The sequence below is a fragment of the Thamnophis elegans genome, chromosome 7 (assembly GCF_009769535.1).
Source record: "Thamnophis elegans isolate rThaEle1 chromosome 7, rThaEle1.pri, whole genome shotgun sequence".
In the NCBI taxonomy this organism is placed as follows: domain Eukaryota; kingdom Metazoa; phylum Chordata; class Lepidosauria; order Squamata; family Colubridae; genus Thamnophis; species Thamnophis elegans.
This window is the reverse complement of record NC_045547.1, coordinates 83600902-83623549: the sequence shown is the minus strand read 5'-3', so window position 1 is coordinate 83623549 and position 22648 is coordinate 83600902. Positions and strand designations below refer to the sequence as shown.

The 22648-nt window shown below is 41.3% G+C and overlaps 1 protein-coding gene across 1 annotated transcript in view; it reads right to left on the bottom strand.

The window, feature by feature from the left end:
* Window positions 1-22648, bottom strand: part of CDC123 (cell division cycle 123) — a 30378-nt gene that overhangs the window by 3639 nt on the left and 4091 nt on the right. The window contains 15 exon segments of the mRNA XM_032220940.1: window positions 2126-2263; window positions 3348-3476; window positions 4696-4724; window positions 4843-4965; window positions 7028-7103; window positions 8000-8048; window positions 12981-13020; window positions 13023-13086; window positions 16019-16114; window positions 18362-18381; window positions 18384-18393; window positions 18921-18978; window positions 19908-19979; window positions 20288-20389; window positions 22188-22486. Of these exon segments, the coding sequence (XP_032076831.1) occupies window positions 2126-2263; window positions 3348-3476; window positions 4696-4724; window positions 4843-4965; window positions 7028-7103; window positions 8000-8048; window positions 12981-13020; window positions 13023-13086; window positions 16019-16114; window positions 18362-18381; window positions 18384-18393; window positions 18921-18978; window positions 19908-19979; window positions 20288-20361 (978 nt within the window). The 5' untranslated portion in view covers window positions 20362-20389; window positions 22188-22486.

Genomic DNA, 22648 nt, shown 5'->3' with positions numbered 1-22648 from the left:
GAATTCAAAGGAAATAAGGATTGCTACAAATGAAAAAATATTAATGGTAATTTGAACACATAATGCTCAATTATGTGCCGAGGTGGCGCAGTGGTTAAATGCAGCACTGCAGGCTACTTCAGCTGACTGCAGTTCTGTAGTTCGGCTGTTCAAATCTCACCGGCTCAAGGTTGACTCAGCCTTCCATCCTTCCGAGGTCTTACCGCTAGCCAGTTTTCCAACGTTAAAAAGATTTTTAAAAAATTATACAAAACCTTATGCACAGCACAAAGTAAATACCATAAAAACATAAAATAATCCACTCTAACTTTAGTCTCCCGACACTGTAAAGTTGTGTGAGACCACCGGATGACCAATCAAATTTTCACAAAGGAGCAATTTTTTCTATACTAGAAAGAATTGGTAATTTCCCTGCTATGATCCTTTCATCCATCTCTAAAAAGCTCCAGGAAGCCTCAGTAGGGAAGCTTACAGCTTTCACGGCCACCTCCGCATGCTTTAAATTAAAATATCTATAGGCTAAATATTTAGTTCCACTCTCAAGAAGTTGTTTGCAAATTTTCTAAGCCTTGGCTGCCCTTGGATGGGATCTGGCTTGTATAAACACACAAAACACACACACTGTGGGAGCACAAGTAATGGATGTTCCTTCATTGCAATGCTTGAGGTTGGATTTGTTTAAGGTTTCCGACCATTCATCGTGGACTTAAAACAGCATAAAAGGGTTCCATAAAATCTTTTTTTTCCAAGTGAGGCTTTAATCTTGGCCGATTCCAAGCCTCCCTTAGCTGTTATAAAAGCGAAATAGCTTTGAAAAGTCAGGCAATACTCTGAGGCAAAATTCTGTGGTTTTCTACTACACTTGATTTTCTGCAAATTAGTTTCTAACCTTTTAGAGGGACAGAAGTACAGAGACTGTATTTTGGAGAGCTGAAAATGATTTGCGAAAAGGTGTGCATATCCACCCTTGGTTTCACTCTGAAGGTGCATCCAAAAACATAAATTTTGCAACTGTTTTAAAGTTAAAGTTTTTCCTTGGGGAAAGTAATCAACTAATCCAGAGATTTGAGTATATTTTTCTAAAATTCCAAGTTATAAATGTTTAAATTGTGACAGGAACTTGCAGGGAAACTGATATATTTCCACCACAAAGTACCAATCTTAGAAATTATGTCAGTGTTTCTCAATCCTTGGCAACTTTAAATTCTGTGGACTTCAACTCCCAGAATTCCCCAGCCAATATGATGGGAGTTGAAGTCCAACACAAGCAAATTAGGGAATTCTGGGAGTTGAAGTCCAGACAAGCTGACTGGGGGATTCTGGGAGTTGAAGTCCAGACAAGCTGACTGGGGGATTCTGGGAGTTGAAGTCCAGACAAGCTGACTGGGGGATTCTGGGAGTTGAAGTCCAGACAAGTTGACTGGGGGATTCTGGGAGTTGAAGTCCAGACAAGCTAACTGGGGAATTCTGGGATTTGAGTTGACGTCCAGACAAGCTGACTGGGGGATTCTGGGAGTTGAAGTCCAGACAAGCTAACTGGGGAATTCTGAGATTTGAGTTGAAGTCCAGACAAGCTGACTGGGGGATTCTGGGAGTTGAAGTCCAGACAAGCTAACTGGGGAATTCTGGGATTTGAGTTGAAGTCCAGACAAGCTGACTAGGGATTCTGGGAGTTGAAGTCCAGACAAGCTGACTAGGGATTCTGGGAGTTGAAGTCCAGACATCTAAAAGTTGCCAAGGTTGAGAAACACTGGAATATAGACAAGGGGAGTGAATAGAAGTCTAGTTGGATTCTAGTTGAATATTACAAACAATATTACATTTGTGTTGTGACCGTGGGCTCCAATCACCAGGCAATGCATGCCAATTTGAGTGTATCAATCACCTCCTTCAGTGTAAGGCTTTTTAAAGAAAATAACCTTTTTATATATTTCACTCGATTGTCTAAAAATCTGGTCAGTGAAAACCTGGTGGGAGGTGAGGCTGAATGTATGAACACACTCAAATGTTCTGCAAAGGTGGATTTCAAGCTACAAGAAATCCCTGGAAAGGATGACTTTTTATATCCCAAAAGATCGTGTCAAAAAAGATCACCCTCTCCATCGCCCTCTCCAAATGTGCTTACCAGCTTGAGCAAGTCAATTAGTTTGTGGACATCTTCTCCCGTGGAGAGATCTACAAAATCTTTGGGTAATCTATAGCTCAGATACGGACTCGGCTGGACGGTGAGGTTGCTGTTTGTGCAACGGAAGGATGGAGATTCCTAGTTGGGAAGAGAAGAGCAAAACTGAGAAAGACAGACTCACTTGTTTCCTTGCAAATTCGTTTGGTGTTAATTAGCTAATCGATGGCAGTCTCAAATACTCATATATCACAGTTTCTCTTCAACATCCGCTTCCCTCCATTGTTTCTCGTCCTGGAGTTTGGGACAAATAGGTTGATCCCCCTCTTCTTTGGGGAAGCCCCTAAAATACTGGACTATTGACATGATAGTAGTGCTCTCATATTTCAGGGGCTGCCCCAAAGAAGAAGTGGGTCAAGCTATTCTCCAAAGCACCAGAAGGTAGGACAAGAAGCAATGGGTGGAAACGAATCAAGGAGAGAAGCAACTTAGAACGGAGGAGAAATTTCCTGACAAATGAGAAAAATTAACCAGTGGAACAGAAGTTGCCTCCAGAAGTTGTGGAAAAAACACCAACACTGGAGGTTTTTAAGAAGAGATGGGACACTCGTTTGTCCAAAATTGTATAGAGGTCTCTTGCTTGAGCAGGAGGCTTTCTTTCTTTCTTTCCTTCCTCCATTTCTTTCCTTCTTTCTTTCCTTCCTCTTTCTTTCTTTCTTTCTTTCTTTCCTACCTTCCTTTCTCTTCCTTTCTTTTTTCTTTCTCTTTCTTCCTTTCCTTTCTTTCTTTCTCTTCCTTCCTTTCTCTTTCTTTCTTTCTTTCTTTCTCTTTCTTTCTCTTTCTTTCTCTTTCTTTCCTTAATTCCTTCTTACTTTTCTTTTTCTTTCTTTCTTTCTTTCTTTCTTTCTTTCTTTCTTTCTCTTTCTTTCTTTCTTTCCTACCTTCCTTTCTCTTCCTTTCTCTTTTTTCTTTCTCTTTCTTCCTTTCCTTTCTTTCTTTCTCTTCCTTCCTTCCTTCCTTTCTCTTTCTTTCTTTCTTTCTTTCTCGTCCTTTCCTCCCTCGCTCTCTCTCTCTGTCCACACAGTAATTCTGGACAGAGTTTTAAATTTTTTAAAAAAAGTAAAATGCCAATGCCTAGCAAAATCAGGAAAGCTGGCTTAATTACATGTATGCCTGTATATCTTTTTTATAAAAAAAACAAACCCTATTTGTTCTGTTTTCTTACCTCTTCCATTGCTGCGCCTTCAGTCTGGTCATTTGTCGAACTGTTTCCAGATCTTATTTCTTCCCACGTAAAGAGCAGAGAATCTGTTACTTCCCCGAATGGATTAAAATCAATGAGCCAAACTCTGCCCTGGAGGAGGATGGCAAGCAAGGGTCAAAAAAAATGTTAACTCTCCATGTGTGGAAAGCATAAAATAAAACAACAATAACACAACTTCCTTTTCAGATCAAAGGTTCTGAGTGTTAAAAGACACCAAATTCCACGTAAATCTGGATTGCTACTATTGTGACAGAACGTAGAACACCCAAATGGGATTTTCTTCTCCTTACTTTATCTTCATTGTGAACTCGTGCGGGATTGCCTTAGATCTTTTCTCAAGTGGCTTCATTTGTCTGGGTACAAGCCCTGCTTATCTGACTGCTGCCTGAGTAGCCATTCTTCCTCCTGCCTTCAAGGCCATTCCTTATTCAGTCACAGACCTTCTCTGGCTTGGAGAGCTGCCAGGCCGATATCTGCAGAACTTGGCAAGGAGTCTCGGAGAGTCACGAACCAATTAAGGGAACTAATTGTCTCCTGCAAACTCCACTCCCCTTTCGCTCCTCTTTTATTTCCTCTGGGAGGGGCCATTCATCCTCCACCTGTGGTTTTACTCCCAAGTCGACCCCTGTTCTTTAGCTCTTCCCTTCGTCTGACAACTCTGCGTATGCGCACACTGGGAACAGGCTCCAGCTGTTCTTCTGCCTCACTGATGTCTGATTCCAAAGGCAGCTGAGAACTATCAGACGGCCCTGGCCCCCTCTCTGCCTCCGACACAGAGCCCTCATCAATAGCAATAGCAGTTAGACTTATATACCGCTTCATAGGGCTTTCAGCCCTCTCTAAGCGGTTTACAGAGTCAGCATATCGCCCCCAACAACAATCCGGGTCCTCATTTTTACCCACCTCGGAAGGATGGAAGGCTGAGTCAACCCTGAGCCGGTGAGATTTGAACAGCCGAACTGCAGGACTGCAGTCAGCTGAAGTAGCCTGCAGTGCTGCATTTAACCACTGCGCCACCTTGGCTCTTCCCCAGACTCCAGGACTGGCCCAGGTTCCTCCCCAACCTCCTCACTGTCTGAATCTGCGGCCAGCTCCTCTGGCGGGCCACAACAGTAATATGGATTCCTTCTGAGATACGTTTTTGGGCTACCTGATTTTTCTCCCCCCTCCTCCACTTAGTGACCGATTCAGTGTTTTTAAGACCAGACCCAGCTGACTAGGTACTGCCAATCTCTTGGGAGAAAATCGGGGTCTTAATTATATGCCTTCCTAATCATCAGCATGGGTATAGAAGAGAAAACTCACTTACCATACTGTCCCTGTAGACATCAAACACAACTAAAAAAGAAATGGAGGGGGGGGGGAGAGAGAGAGAAAGCAAAGAAGGAAAAGTGAGCATCCTCGTAATTGTTAGAAAATACCCGCCATCTTATTAAAAGGAAAATGGCAAACTCACAATCCTCATCCAGAAATTTATACTGTATGTGTTTCGTGAAAAAATCCTGAATGCATCTGCAAATCTCCTCTCTCTGTTTAGCGATGTGTTCGTAGTACTGGGTGTAGTCTCGCTGAGATATACCTGGAAGACAAATTATATTCATTATCATTTTTTATTCCTCTTGCTCCCTTGCTGACTCCCTTGGAATTAAAAGCACAGTGGCGGAATGGGAGCTCCAATTGATACCAGGCGTTTTGTTGATCAATAAAATAAAAAAAAAAGAACTGAACCTGCTTAGATCTTACCATATTTTTTTCAGAGTATAAGACGCTCCGAAGTATAAGACGCACCTAGCTTTTGGGGAGGAAAACAAGGGGGGAAAAATCTGCCAGCAATTTGCCTCCTTGCAACAAACAGCAAACAGAACAGATAATATACACTGTAGTGTTATATTTCAGACTATCCTTGTACAGATGCTGTTAAAATTGATGTGGCTTTCTGGAAGTATACGTTATTTAAAACTATTTAAAAGAAGATTACAATAGCACTGGGCCTCTTCAGATCGAGCATTTATTTTCAAAAGCTTCTTCATTTTGTTCAGCTGTCTAGAACAATAATAAAGCAGTCTTTAAAAAATAAGTCTAATCATTCGAACATTCTATAGGCATTTATAGTTATTGACTTGCCTCCTTGCAGCAAACAGCAAACAGCCTGATTAGCACATGGAGAAAAAATCTGCCTCTGTCTCCCAACAATTTGCCTCCTTGCAGCAAACAGCAAGTTTCACTTTCAGTTTCAGCAGGGAGGCTCCCGATCATCAGCTGTTTCGGGCTGCAGGGATTGCCATAGCCCAGTGTTTCTCAACCTTGGCCACTTGAAGATGTCCGGACTTCAACTCCCAGAATTCCCCAGCCAGCGAATGCTGGCTGGGGAATTCTGGGAGTTGAAGTCCGGACATCTTCAAGTGGCCAAGGTTGAGAAACACGGCCATAGCCTATTGCAGCCTCCGCAAACTCCATTTTCCCCGTTTGCTGCGAGGAGGCAAATTACTGGGAGGCAGAGGCCAAAGGGTGGGGGCCGGTGAGTGGATGGGGCTACATTCAGTGTATAAGACGCACCCAAATTTTCACCCTCTTTTAGGGGGGGGAAAGCGCGTCTTATAATCTGAAAAATATGGTATTTATTCTAATTAATTACATTCGAGAGGCCCCAAACATTTCCTCTTACAGAATTGTTGTAACACATGGTAATTCTGATTACTGAACCCATCATTTTCTATTAACGATCCCATAAACCCTTACGGGGTTAAGTCTGTGCAACTGAATGCAGCTGATTGTTTACTGGCCGGAAGCCGTTCCCTGTCGCCAGTGCTGAGTTTTGTACGGCAGATATATTCCCATTGTGCCGAGAGAGAGAAATAACTGCCTCCATCTAGGATCAAACTCACAGCCTCCTGATTGTGAGGCGAGAGCACCACCTCTAAGTTTATTTAAGTTAAGTTTATTTCATTTATAGGCTGCCCTTTTCCCCCGAAGGGGACTCAGACCATCGCACCACTCCCTGTCACTGAAAGCATCAAGCATTGCCCTAAACACAAACTCAAAAGGGAAAATAGCCAAATTAAGGAAAAGTAGACTTCTTCCAATTAGAAAAATACAGGTAGTCCTCAACTTGCAACAGTTCATTTAGTGTCTGTTGGAAGTTACAACGGCACTGAAAAAAATGGACTTATGGCCATTGTTCACACTTAACGACCGTTGCAGCATTCCCACGGTCACGCAATCAAAATTGAGGCGCTTGGCAACTGACTCACATGTATGACGGTCCCAGCGCCCTGGGGGTCACGTGATCCCCTTTTGCGGCCATCAAAGTGCGCGGGGAAGCCAGATTCACTTAATAACCACGTGACTTAACTTAACGACTGCAGGGATCCACTTAGCAAGCGTGTCACTAACTTAACAACCGCTGTGACTTCGCAACAGGGGATGAGAAAGGTCGTAAGATGGAGCGAAACTCACTTAAGAACGGTCTCGCTTAGCAACGGAAATTTGGGGCCCAGTTGTGGTCCTCAGTCAAAGACCACCTGTAAATTTAACATGCAGTCTCACCTTGTGAAATGCGGGAGAGTCACAATAAAAACATTTAGACAAGCTTTAGAGGGAGAAGCAGCAGAGGATAAATGAGCTTTTACTGATAAACTCACCAACAAGTTTGTTTTCCTTCACAAAACACCTAAACTCTGCGCCAGGAATCAATTCACACCATTTCCGGAGGACAAGCTGAGAGGAGGGGAAAGAACAATTCCGATTAACTGGCGCAAAAACAACAACAACAACACTTTCACCTTAAGGGATAATTAAGAAAATATTAAATACTAGTTGATAACCTGTCATTGCCCTGGTTATTTATTTATTTATTTATAGGGGGGGGGAAACGTCCAGACAAAAAAAATTTATAATGTTGGATTTTCCCCCTTGCCAGGCCCCCTTGTAGAGGACTGTGAAGCCGTTGCCATGGCAAATCCGCTGCGCTGTGCAGTAGACCCATTTTACGGCAGTACAGTAGAAGCCGTTTTAAGGCACAACAGCCTGTATCTTAACAGAGCACACACCCTGAGGGGTGTGAGGGGTGTCTTCCCCCCCCACCCCCCGGCAGTGTTTTTCTCCAGAGAGTAAGTCATCTGTGTACCAAGTTTGGTTGAAATTGCTCAAGGCATTCCAGAGTTACAGCAGTACAGTAGAAGCCATTTTAAGGCACAACAGGCTGCATCTTAACAGAGCACACACCCTGAAGGGTGTTAGGGGTGTCTTACTCCCCACAGTGTTTTTCTCCAGAGAGTAAGTCATCTGTGTACCACGTTTGGTTGAAATTGCTCAAGGCATTCCAGAGTTACGCTGGAACACACACACACACACACACAGACACATTACTATATAGAGATTATTATCTATGAAATATCTATCGTATCAATCTGTTCATCCATCTATCTATCCATCTATCTTCTATTAAATTTATTAAATATTAATTATCTATTAAATATATCTCTATCGTATCCATCTCTCTTTCTCCCTCCCTCTCCCTCCCTCTCCAATTTATTTTTCTCCTATGGAACTTGGAGGACTTTTGCGCTAGGTTCAAAAAATGCTACCCCGGGAAGAGTTTCTGTCGCGCTTACTTCATAATTCAAAGCAGGATCAGGGGAATCGTCGCTGCAATGGATAAACCTTGAGAGGAAGAAAGACGTGTGGATAGATGTGCAAATATGTCTTTAACAGCCACAAATATGAGCAACTGATTGCGACGGGCACCTCAGTGACACACTCACCCCTTGCTAACAGTGTTAATGAGCGTGCAACCAAATCAACTGACGAGAGCAAAGGCCACCCCTCCTGCTGATAATGTTACTTAGTTTGGTAATGAAATGTCTGCAAGAAAACCACCAAGCTCAGAGAGCACCAAGGACCCCACAGTCCTCCTCCTCTTCCTCCTCCTAATCGCCTCCCCCACTTTTCATTCTCCATTCCAGAAATCCCACTTCCTTCTAGCACTGATGATGTTCCCTAGTTTGGTAATGAAATGTCTGCCAGAAAACCACCAGGCTCAGAGAGCACCAAGGACCCCACAGTCCTCTTTCTCCTCCTCCTCCTCCTCTGCCTCTTTCTCCTCCTCTTCTTCCTCTTTCTCCTCCTCCTCTCTGCAAATCCCTCTCCCTTCTAGCACTGATGATGTTACCTAGTTGGGCCATGAAACGTCTCCAAGAAAACCACCCACCTCAGAGAGCACCAAGGACCTCACTTTTAACTTTTGAAACAGTTAAAAGAGAAGTTGAAAAAGGCATTGGGCTTCCTTAGAACAATTAGAGTGGACGATTTCCCATGGTCATAACTGGAGGACTCCGTCTCTTCGCGTAGATCTTCAAAACTTTTTTTTTTTAAAAAGAATTTTACCCCGCCTTTATTATTTTTAACAAATAACTGAAAGCCGTGAATGAGCCAACAATGTGGGACAGCATCCAAAAAAAGCCAACACAGTTCTAGGCTGCATCAACAGAGGGAGAGAATCAAGATCACGTGAAGTGTTGATACCACATTACAATGCCCTGGTAAGGCCACATTTGGAATAGGGCATCCAGGTTTGGTCGCCACGATGTAGAAAAGATGTGGAGACTCTGGAAAGAGTGCAGAGAAGAGCAACAAAGAGGATTTAGGGGACTGGAGGCTAAAACATATGAGGAACGGTTGCAGGAACTGGGTATGTCTAGTTTAATGAAAAGAAGGACTAGGGGAGACAGGATGGCAGTCTTCCAATATCTCCTCTTCCTCCTCCTCCTCCTCCCCCTCCTCCTCCCTTCTAGCACTGATGATGTTACTTAGTTGGGTAATGAAACATCTGCCAGAAAACCACCAGGCTCAGAGGGCACCAAGGACCCCACAGTCGTCCTCCTCCTCCTCCTCCTCCTCCTCCTCCTCCAACCCTTCTCCCTTCTAGCACTGATGATGTCCCCTAGTTGGGTCACGAAACGTCTCCAAGAAAACCACCAAGCTCGGGGAGCACCAAGGAACCCACCGTCCTCCTCCTCCTCCTTATATTATAGGAGTATAATCTCTCCCATTTTCCCATTTCCATCGTATTTTATTGGCACTGTTAAATGATTGAATTTCCCCCCCTGCAGCTGAACAGAGACTGTTGCGTTTTCCTTCCCTTCTTTCTAATTTATAAACCTATTCGAGTAACTAAATAAAGAATGAAAGCCAATTTTCACCCGTTCAGCACCTCCCTTTCTTCACCCAATTAGCATTTATCATTTTCACTTGGGGGGGGGGAAGGGGTGTGTGGTTACCGGCACTTAATCAATACTGAAACTGGTTTAACCGGATCAGGATGTCTATTTATTTTTCGGACTCTTTACCAGATACATTCATGTGAAACTGGAACGGATCTTTAAATAAAAGGGGGGAAAAAACGTACGACTGTATCGCGTGGAAATTAAAATGTAATCTGGATGCATAAGGACAATCTCTACAAAAGCCCACCGTTTGTGCATCACTAAGGTGTAGAAATTGGCCAAAAACCTCCCCCCTCCCCCAACCAGGTAACACTTTTGTAAAGGAACCTAGATGTAAGGGATGACCAGGCTGGGCCCGAGGGAGGAGTCAAATGCGTCATAAGTTATGAGTCCCTGCATGCCCATGAGAGAGTGCTGGGGCATCCACAACTTCTGGAGGCAAGAGGTTCCAGTGGTTAATTGTCCTCACTGTTAGGAAGTTTCTCCTTCGTTCTTAGTTGCTTCTCTCCTTGGTTAGTTTCCACCCATTGCTTCTTGTTCTGCCTTCAGGTGTTTAGAGTAGAGTAGAAGAGAAGAGAAAATAGAATAGAATAGTAGAGTAGAGTAGAATAGAATAGAATTGAATAACAGAGGTGGAAGGGACCTTGGAGGTCTTCTAGTCCAACCCCCTGCCTAGGCAAGAAACCCTACACCACTTCAGACAAATGGATATCCAACATCTTCTTAAAGATTTCCAGTGTTGGAGCATTCACAACTTCTGGAGGCAATTAATCCACTGATTAATTGTTCTCATTGTCAGGAAATTTCTCTTTAGTTTTAAGTTGCTTCTCTCCTTGATTAGTTTCCACCCATTGCTTCTTGTTCTGCCTTCAGGTGCTTAAAGTAGAGTAGAAGAGAAGAGAAAATAGAATAGAATAGTAGAGTAGTAGAGTAGAATAGAATAGAATAGAATAGAATAGAATAACAGAGTTGGATGGGACCTTGGAGGTCTTCTAGTCCAACCCCCTGCCTAGGCAGGAAACCCTACACCACTTCAGATAAATGGCTATCCAACACCTTCTTAAAAACTTCCAGTGTTGGTGCATTCACAACTTCTGGAGGCAAGTTGTTCCACTGATTAATTGTTTTCACTGTTAGGAAGTTTCTCCTTAGCTCTAAGTTGCTTCTCTCCTTGATTAGTTTCCATCCGTTGCTTCTTGTTCTGCCTTCAGGTGCTTTGGAGAATAGATTGACTCCCTCTTCTTTGGGGCAGCCCCTCAAATGCTGGAAGACTGCTATCATGCCCCCCCCCCAAGTCCTTCTTTTCTCCAGACTGGCCAAACCCAAATCCTTCAACCTATACTTGATATATTCCATTCTCCGTCTTTTTCAGCTAATTCCTATTAATATTGGGGACCCTTTGATGTGTGCTTCTCTCCTCGATTAGTTTCCATCTATCGTTTCTGCCCTCTGGGGCTTTGGAAAATAAAATTGCCCCCCCCCTTACTTCTAGTCCAACCCCCCCACCGCCCCCCTAGCTCAAGCAGGAGACCCTACACCATTTCAGACAAGTGACTGTCCAATCGCTTCTTAAAAAACCTCCAGAATTGGAGCATCCACAAATTCTGGTGGCAAGGAGTTCCACTGGTTAATTGTCCTCACTGTTAGGAAGTTTTCTCAATTCTAGGTTGCTTTTCTCCTTGATTAGTTTCCATCGTTGTTTCAACTCCTACCCTCACAACGCCTCCAGAGATCACCGCACACCAAGGCAACTAGACACAAGAACAGTTTTCCCCCCGCACGCCATCCCTCTGCTAAACAAATAATTCCCTCAACACTGTCCAACTATTCACTAAGTCTACATTACTACTATGATTAGTTCCTATCACCCATCTCCTCCCACCTATGACTACAGGACTGTAACTAGGTGGCTTGTATCCTTACGATTTATTTTGATATTGATTGTCTCCTGATTGCTTATTTGTACCCTGTGACTATCTATTAAGTGTTGCACCTGATAATTCTTGATGAATGTATCTTGTCTTTTTATGTACAGAGAGCATCTGCACCAAAGACAAATTCCTTGTGTATCCAATGACACTTGGCCAATAAAGAATTCTATTTCTATTCCTATTCCATTCTTATCCTTTATTCTATTCTGCTCTATTCTATTCTATATTCATTACATTCTTCTCTTCCATTCCATTCATTATATATTCTATTATTTCCATTATTCTATTCTATTCTAATTTACATTCTTCTATTCTATTCTATTCTATATTCCATTATTCTATTCTATTCTGTTCTAATTCTACATTCCATTATTCTATTCTAATTCTACATTATTCTATTCTATTCTATTTTATATTCCATTATTTTATTCTAATTCTACATTATTCTATTCTATATTCCATTATTCTATTCTGTTCTAATTCCACATTCCATTATTCTATTCTATTCTAATTCTACATTATTCTATTCTATTCTAATTCTACATTATTCTATTCTATTCTATTCTATTCTATATTCCATTATTCTATACTATTCTGTTCTAATTCTACATTCCATTATTCTATTCTATTCTATTCTATTCTATTCTAATTCTATTCTATATTCCATATTCTATTCTATTCTAATTCTACATTCCATTACTCTATTCTAATTCTACATTCTTCTATTCTATTCTATTCTATTTTATATTCCATTATTCTATTCTACATTCTTCTATTCTATTCTATTCTATTCTATTCTATATTCCATTATTCTATTCTGTTCTAATTCTACATTCCATTCTTCTATTCTATATTCCATTATTCTATACTATTCTGTTCTAATTCTACATTCCATTATTCTATTCTATTCTAATTCTACATTCTTCTATTCTATTCTATTCTATTCTATATTCCATTATTCTATTCTGTTCTAATTCTACATTCCATTATTCTATTCTATTCTAATTCTACATTCTTCTATTCTATTCTGTTGTAATTCTACATTCCATTATTCTATTCTATTCTATGCTACTCTACTCTACTAAAAACAAGAACATTCTATTCTATTCTGTTCTGTTCTGTTGTGATCTATTCTATTCCATTCCATTCTACTTTACTCTACTCTACACTCATCCATTGTTTTTGTCCCGTCTTCTCTTCAGGTGCTTTGGAGAATAAATTGACCTCCTGCTCCTCCTCCTCTTTCTGGCAGCCCCTCAAATACTGGAAGACTGCTATCATCTCCTCCTTAGTCTTTTCTTTTCTCTAGACTGGCCAACCCCAAATCCTGCAATTCCGTTCTTCGTATGTTTTTGGTCCCCAGGAGTGGCGAAGGAAGAAAAGCAATATACGGGGACTTTTTTCCAACCTCCCTGTTCAAAGGGGAAGATCCAACTTACGGCTGAGTGAAGTCGCGAGTAATGAAATCCGAACTTTTCAAAGCAGGAAAATGTCACTGAGGCTGTTGCATTTCAGGGAATTATTCATGGCAATCCAGTAGGCATCCTAAAGAAAACGGAATGCATTTATTTCAGACCTGCTTCTAACAGGAAGTCCTCGACCGACGACCACAATTGAGCCCCAAATTTATGTTGCTAAGTGAGACACGTGTTGAGCGAGTCTTGTCCCACTTTAGGACCTTTCTTGCCACACGTGACCTCCACTTGCGACCCTCTGACAACCAAACTCAGTGGGAGAAGCTTGGTTTTCGTTTAACAACGGCGGGATTCACTTAAGGACTGTGGTGATTCGCTTAACAACCGTGACGTAGGAGGTTGTAAAATTGGGCATAACTCTCTATAACAACCGCCTGGCTTACCCACAGAAATTCCTGTCCCCGTTGTGGTCGGTACGTTGGAAGATTACCTATCCATATCTAGATTTGTCTACAAGATGTAGAGTGTGAGAAGATTGGGGAGGAAGATGGGCCAGTGCTGGAGTCTGGGGAAGGCTCTGACGAGGGCTCTGTGTCGGAGGCAGAGAGGGGGCCGGGGCCGTCCGAAAATTATCAGCTGCCTTCGGAGTCAGACATCAGTGAGGCAGAAGAACCAAGAGCCAAGGTGGCGCAGTGGTTAGGGTGCAGTACTGCAGGCCACTTCAGCTGACTGTTATCTGCAGTTCAGCGGTTCTAATCTCACCAGCTCAAGGTTGACTCAGCCTTCCATCCTTCCGAGGTGGGTGAAATGAGGACCCAGACTGTGTGGGGGCGATATGCTGACTCTGTAAACCACTTAGAGAGGGCTGAAAGCCCTATGAAGCGGTATATAAGTCTAACTGCTATTGCTATTGCTATAAGAACAGCTGGAGCCTGTTCCCAGTGTGCCCATGCTCAGAATTGCCAGATGAAGGGAAGAGCTAAAGAACAAGGGTCGACTTGGGAGTAAGGCCACAGGTGGACGGTGAATGGCCCCTCCCAGAGGAAATAAAAGAGGCGCGAAAGGGGAGTGGAGTTTGCAGGAGACAAGGAGTTAGCTTATCGGTTCGTGACTCTCCGGGACTCCTGGCCAAGTTTTGCAGATCTCGGCCTGGCATCTCTCCAAGCCAGATAAGGTCTGTGACCGTAAATCCTCCCTCGAAAGACTTTGCTGGAGGTGAAGGAGCAGAATTCACAGTCAATTATTAAAAGGGGTTTTCGTCGGGACCAGGAAGTCGGCTTCATGCTCTCGGGAAGCCTCGGTCAGAACAGAACTACAGGATTAAAATGCGATTATATGAATTTCTTCAGAAGCAGCTCCTTATTACAGGTCTGCAAAGAACGGTACTTAACGTACTGCAATAAAGCCATCAATTTAAATAGCGAAGAAAAAAGCAACTTATTTGTTGACATACATTGCAAAGGACTCAGCGGGAGACCTCTTGGCCTTTTCAAGGCCTGATTTTATCTCTGCTTTCCCAAAAATGATTCCCGCTGAAGTCAATCAGGCACCCATCAAAGGGAGAATTGTCCAATTTCTTTAGATGTCTCAGTTCTGCCCCGCAGTAACTCATTCAGGAGGTTTGCACAGGTCAACCGCTTAAAAAAATTCCCCTAAATCTCCTTAATGCCTCTGAAAATGTACAAGGCTTTGTTCAAGGCGGTGGATTTAGGCTGGTTTGTAGGGTAAACTGAGATTTTAGCAGATTAGCACAGCTGGGTCCTTTTGATACACACAAGTTGTAGAATCCCAGATGCATTTGCCACCTGACATTCAGCTTCTTTGAATGTTGGGCAGAGGGAGAAGTTTTGCAAAGGAAAGGCCTAAAACTTAAAATGTCTGCTTTAAAATTCAGAACTTAGAACTTAAAATGTCTCCTTTAAAATTCAGAGCTTAGAACTTAAAATGTCTGCTTTAAAATTCAGAGCTTAGAACTTAAAATGTCTGCTTTAAAATTCAGAGCTTAGAACTTAAATGTCTGCTTTAAAATTCAGAACTTAGAACTTAAAATGTCTGCTTTAAAATTCAGAACTTACAACTTAAAATGTCTGCTTTAAAATTCAGAACTTACAACTTAAAATGTCTGCTTTAAATTCAGAATTTAGAACTTAAAATGTCTCCTTTAAAATTCAGAATTTAGAACTTAAAATGTCTGCTTTAAAATTCAGAAGCAGTTTTCTTCACGGAACCTTCCTGAACAGTGAGATGCATCTTCTCCACTTAAGTACAGATGGTCCTCAACTTACAATCACAATGGAGGCCAAAGCATTTGTTGCTAAGCGAGACATTTGTTATGTGGGTTTTGCCCCATTTCCCCACCTTTTTGATGTGTCAAAGTGATTAAGAGAATCGCTGAAGTTGTTAAGTTAGTCACACGGTTGTTAAGTGAATCTGGCTTCCCCGGTGAAGTCGCCAAAAGGGGGTCATGTGACCCCAGGACCACTGTGCCGGTCATAAATATGAATCCATTGTTAAGCATCTAAATTTGATCACCTCACTCTGGGGATGCTTACAAGGGTCGTGAAAAGGGCCTTACGTCACTGTTGTAACTTTGAAATGTCATTAATGAATGGTCGTAAGTCAAGACTATCGGTACCATCTAAAAATGAAGTCTCATGTTGGAGACTCTATTATCCCCACAAAATTAATACAATAATAGCGAGAGCCTATCTATTCTCAATAGATCTTGGCTTATTCTTAGCTGAATAAATCTTGACTGAAAATCTGAACAGAACTTGCAATGAAATATTTGATTCTGTCTCTGTCAATTCTCAAGATGCAAGAAACTGGAGTGTTATTATATTCTCCTCCTAAAACTGCAGATTAAAATTAAATCATGTTGTTTTAAAAATGCCCTGGGATGCTTGAAGTCACGAGGGGAACTTGTCCCAAACGAGTTTGGATACAGAAGCAAAACTTTTCAAGGAAAAAACGCCAAGAACTCATAAAGTGAAAATATAATTTGCAGGAACACATCTCCGAGGTTCTCGGTATCAATTGACCTTAAATTAAATTCAAATTACCCTTGGAGCACTCCAGTTAAGCTTCGGAAAAACGCTGCCTCCCAAGGAATGGATCGCCTCTTCAACTTTAAGGGAAAATTCGGGAAATTCTGGTGCCTGGAAAAAACCACCAAAGAACAACCATTTCTAGAAACAAAAGCTAAGGAAAACAGTATTCCAGGAGAAACAACATTATATTGCATACAATGGTTGCATATAAGCCAAATGTTTACAAAACCATCTCCAGCGCAGATGCTTTAAACTAATTAGGATCTCAAAAACATTCTCAAAACACTTTACTTTGCAATATTTGATTTGAAAACTCTGGATTTTTAAAAGTCTAGCAGAACTAACACACAATTTAACCTGACATTTCTTGCAGATGTTTCATTATCCAAACTACGTATCATCAGCACTGATGTTACCTAGTTGGGTAAGGAAACGTCTGCAGGGAAACAACCAAACTCAAAGAGAGACCCAAGGATCCCTCATCATCATTTGAAACCCTGAGCTACAAATTAACCCGGTTGCCAATAGTCATTTTTGGACATTGGATGTTGCAACAAGAAGATAAATGAATGGATTTCTCGCAATGTTTTAAAACACAGGAGTACTCAAGCTGATCGGTATGTTGGATGTTATTTCACGTTTTCTTTGAAATACACTTGTCTGCTGTTAAGAATGACTTGGAGGTCAACTTTAATTTGTAACTTGGGAGAAAGTTCACCGCCAGATAAAATCCAAGAAAAATGTTTGCAATTTCCTGTCCTATATTAGGTAATGTAGACCTCTTCAATTAGGACATAAGGACAGTTTTTCTCCGCATGCCATCCCTCTGCTAAACAACTAATTCCCACAACACTGTCAAACTATTTATTAAGACTGCATTACTATTCTTTTCTCATCTTTCCTATTACCTACGTATCTTCTTTCCTACTTAGGACTATAACTTTGTCACTTGTATCTTTATGATTTATGTTGTTTCATTTAATTTCCTAGTACAAATTATGTTGATTGCTTATTCAGTATCCCATGACTATCACTAAGTGTTGTATCTTATGATTTATGATGCATGTATCTTTATCATGACTATGGTCATGATTATCACTCATAGCTTACTGTACACTGAGAGGTTATGCACCGAACACACATTCCCTGTGTGTCCAATCACATTTGACCAATAAAGAATTCTATTCTATTTCTATTTTATTCATTTTCTATATTCTGTTCTATTCTACTATTCTCACCTTCTCTTCTCAAAAAGATTCTATTCTATTGTGTTCTATATCCCTATCTATATCCCTATCCTATCCTACATCCCTATTCTATTCAATATCCCTTATTCTATTCTATTCTCCATCCCTACTCTATTCTACTCTTTTATTCCCCATTCCTATTCCATCCTTATTCTCCATCCTTATTCTATTCTCCATCCTTATTCTCCATCACTATTCTATTCTATTCTCCATCCTTATTCTATTCATTCCCCATCCCTATTCTATTCTCCATCCCTCTAGTCTATATCCTTATTCTATTCTATCTCCATCCCTACTCGATTCTACTCTTTTATTCCCCATCCCTATTCCACCTATTCTCCATCCTTATTCTATTCTATTCTCCATCCTTATTCTATTCTATTCTCCATCCTTATTCATTCTATTCCCCATCCCTATTCTATTCTATATCCTTATTCTATTCTATTCTATTCTCCATCCCTATTCTATTCTATTCTCCATCCCTACTCTATTCTATTCTTTTATTCCCCATCCCTATTCCATCCTTATTCTCCATCCTATTCTATTCTTTCTCCATCTCTATTCTATTCTATTCTCCATCCCTATTCTATTCTATATCCTTATTCTATTCTATTCTCCATCCCTATTCTATTCTATTCTCCATCCCTATTCTATTCTCCATCCCTACTCTTCTATTTTATTCCCCATCCCTATTCCATCCTTATTCTCCCTCCTTATTCTATTCTATTCTCCATCCTATTCTATTCTATTCTCCATCTTATTCTATTTCTATTCTCCATCCTTATTCTATTCTATTCTCCATCCTTATTCTATTTCGATCCCCCATCCCTATTCTATTCTATTATCCTATTCTATCTATTCTATTCCATCCCTATTCTATTCTATTCTCCATCCCTACTCTATTCTATTCTTTTATTCCCCATCCCTATTCCATCTTATTCTCCATCCTTATTCTATTCTTATTCTCCATACCTATCTATTCTATTCTCCATCCTTATTCTATTCTATTCTCCATCCCTATCTATTCTATATCTTATTCTATTCTATTCTACATCCCTATTCTATTGTATTTCCTATTCAAAAAATATTTGAATACAGCGGTACTTACTGTAAGCGTTGTTGTATTTCATCATCAGACCACTGAAAAAAGGAGTCCAGAAACCAGAATTATTTTGACGAGATGGACTATTGACAATTGTTTAGTTGGGACTAATTAAATGATTGTGAATAGGTTCAAATGTTTATGGGGATTCTCAGGCGTCCAGGGTCCCAGGTCAACTGGACTTTCCTTTATTATATTTTCTTTGAAGACATTTCGCTCCTATCCAAGAGGGTCTTCACTGGATGCAGCCACACCTGACCCACCCCAAGACCCGCACCTGATGGGACCTCACCTGGCGCGACCTCCCCATCGCAAGACCTATCGACCACACAAAGCCTTAACAGCAGAACACCACTGACACCGACCTCACTAAGCTCACTGAAGATGTTACATAGCACGGTAATAAAATGTCCAGAAACCAACCCACAAACTCAGAGAAGGAATCTCCATCCTCACTTATGGAAAAGATATGGAATTCCAGTATGAGGGCGATTTATCCGACAATCCAGAGACACACACACACACCCCCAAAAATATTAATTATAGTATCAAGGTTTCTACAAACCACGGCTTCTGCCTCTTCCTCATCGTCCCCATCTTGGGTTACAGTTCGGGGATCTTCTCTAAATAAGAAACCAGAAAGTGAAACTCTTTTGATGATCAAATCCTAAAGTTTTAACTTTGATTACGATAGCCTCTTATAACATTTGAGGCCCCCAAAATACAATCTTTAAAAACAAACAGCTCTGGCAAACCTCGAGACCAAAAGCAATCTCTTTTGGCCAATTATACTATTTTTTCAATTAGGAATAATGACGGTGTCCGTTGTTCAAGCAGGAAATTGCAGGAAATGTTATTGTAGGGAAAAAAACCACTTAGTGAGATGATTTAAAAAGGGACGCGGTGGCTCAGTGGCTAAGACGCTGAGCTTGTAGATCAGAAAGGTCGACAGTTCGGCGGTTCGAATCCTAGCGCGGCACAACGGAGTGAGCTCCCGTGACTTGTCCCAGCTTCTGCCAACCTAGCAGTTTGAAGCACGTAAATTGCAAGTAGAAATACATTTTCTTGGGGCTTTATAAAGATCGTGTGGCACACTGAGGTTGTCGATCAGAAAGGTCAGCGGTTCGAATCCCAAGCGCTGCATAACGGAGTGAGCTCCTATTACTTGTCCCAGCTTCTGCCAACCTAGCTGTTCGAAGCAGGTAAAAATTACAAGGAGAAAAATAGGAACCACCTTTGGTGGGAAGGGAACAGCGCTCCATGCGCATTCGGCGTTTGAGTCATGCGGCACATGACCACGGAGACGTCTTCAGACAGCGCTGGCTCTTTGGCTTTGAAACGGAGATGAGCACCGCCCCCTAGAGTAGGGACACGACTAGCACGTATGTGCGAGGGGAACCTTTACCTTTAACCCCTGTAACTTCTGTCCTTAAAGGCACAATGATAATTGAAAAGAAGAGAAAAACAGCCCTCCATATGAAAGGAAAGATCAGATAACCCACACATTATTATTTCTTTAAATACATCTTAATCTTTTAAGAACAATTTCTCACTGCCAGAAACGACCAGAGTTCCATCATCTAGCAAATAATCTTTGACGTTCTGTGGGATTGGAAGGACGACACTAAAATGGGAAAGGATTAAAGCAAAATAATTTTAGAGAGCTTTAAAGCTGAAGGCACAGCGATCTGAAGTCCCAAAGGTGCTTTTGCAAGAGGCAACTGGATTTGTTTTTTCTTTGAAGGAGTTTTGCTTCCCATCGAGAAGCTTCTTCAGTTCTAGGGTCCACCATTCAGTCAGAACTGAAGAAGTTTCTCGGATGAGAAGCAAAACTCTTCAAAGAAAAACCAGAAAGTCCAGCTGCCTCTTCTTGAAAAGCACCTTTGGGACAAGCCCTCTATTTAATTGAAGGTAAAAATCAGCCTCGGGTACCTGCGGATGGTCTGTCTCTTGAAGCGAGGATACCAGGAGGAGAACTGACAGTTGAGTATCTGTTCTTTCTTCATCTTGGTATTCAAAAGACGACTGTCAGCTCTGCATTGAAAGGAAACAACACAAGTTAACATTTGATGACAAGTGAAGGCAACCATTTTACCCCATTCATTAAAGGCAGAAGGACCGAATAGTGACACTTTCCTTTCTTTTGATATTTTACTAAATGCTGATATTTTCCACCGTGTGCTGGCATCTATGGGAAGGGTATGTTTTAAAGAAGACCAAAGCATTGTTCTTCAGGGTTGAGATTTTATTTCCCTAGCTAGCCAGGAAAATATCCTCAGTTTTCATTTTTGAACATGTGTATCTCAAAAGTGTTTTTCCCCCCCACTTGTAAGTATCAGGGATTCTGGCAATGTTGGCTCACCATTCCAGCTGTCTCAGGAACTCTGGGAGTTGAAGTCCAGAGGTCATAGAAAAGCTATAGTTGCTGACCGCTGTACCAGTCACCAAAACAACATGTCACAATCCGAATCCCTTCTTCCAATCCCTGCCTCTATGTCAAAGCTCCCCCCAACTGCTCTCCTCCCCCTCCTTCTTCCCTTCCTATTCTTCTCCTCCTCCTCCTCCGTCTTCATCTTCCCTTCCTTTCTTCTTTTCCCACTCTTTCCTTCTATTCATCGTGTGTGTGTGCGATTAGTGTATATACATATACACACACATACGTTATATTGTAGATGTATATGTATATACACCTAATCGCACACCACACACGGAGACTAGAAGGAAAAGAATGGGAAAAGAAGAAGGAAGGGAAGATGATACATATATTTACACATGGACACACGCAGGTACACACACACAACATACACATACGCACACTAAATTTGACATTGAGTCTTTATTAATTAGCCCTTGGGCATAAATCGTTATTTTATTCCAATTCCACTTTTAAATTGTCATTATATGAAATTTCATTTTTAAATTGCTTTTATCAAATTTTAGTATAATTTGTTTTTGGAACTTTGCACATACATATGCATACCATAGATGTGTGTGTGTATACCTCGCTGAAACGTTGCCAAGACAATCTCAATCTTACACGGGAAAAGACCCGAATACAACAAGACCCAGCATACGTACACCCGTGAAAGCTACGAAAACATATATGTATGTGTGTTGTGTGTGTGTGTGTATGTGTATGTGTATGTGTATATATATTATATATATATATATATATATATATATATATATATATATATATATATACACACACACACATATATATATATATATATATATATATATATATATATATATATACACACACACATATATATAATACATACACACACACACACACACACACACATCGAGATGAATGGATAGAAATATCCACATGCATGCATGTGTACCTGTGTATGTTATGTATTTGTGTGTGAAATTATACATATGTATGTATGTATATGCATACTCATACCTGTGTATGTGTTGTATGCGTCTATACATATATGCGCCTTATACTCTGAAAAATACGGCACATACCACATATCCTGAGATGAATGGAAGGACATAGACACGTGTATATGTATGTTATGTGTTTGTGTGTGATACATGTATGTCCTTTGTGTATGTCTGTCTGTATGTGTGTGTATATGTATATCCATATATGTGTGTGTACCTATATATGTGTTATGTGTGTTGTGTGTTGTGTTGTCACCATCAGCTGCTTATTCGCTTATGTAATTGGCACGCACCCACACACCCAGACCACCCAACAGCAGCAAGCTCTGCAACTCAGACACGTGTCCGTAGCGAGACACGTGTCTGCGTGGCGCGCATTCACACGCCCTCCCTCCCCTGCCCGCCTTCGCTCCTCCGTCTCATTGATTTTTACCTGCTACTCCATCGTCCCAGCTGCTCCTGGGGGGATCCGACCAATCGAAGGGCGCGGCAGGCGGGGCTTCACGCCTCCTCCTTCTTATTGGCTAAGGGATTGTCCTTCGACCTGCGCGCCTTAGCACCGCCCTCCAGGGAAAGCCGGCCTTTTCTTTGGAGCTGGCAAGTGACAGGCGTTTCTTGTGAGCCAATCAGCGGCAGATGATGTGTCTCGGTCGGTCATGTAGAGATAAGTCCTCAGAACCACCACAAGCGGAACTTCAGGATTATATAACACCGAGTGGCTTTATTTCGGCTCTGAAACGGAACCAGAGCACCATTTCAATCTTTACTGAAACGAGATCAGGACACATATCCTATTTAAGTTAAACAAAGGAATGACAGCCATAGGACAAATTGAGGACGACTCGCCACTTTCGTTGTATATTTAACTAGAATGACAATAAAAGATTATGCTAC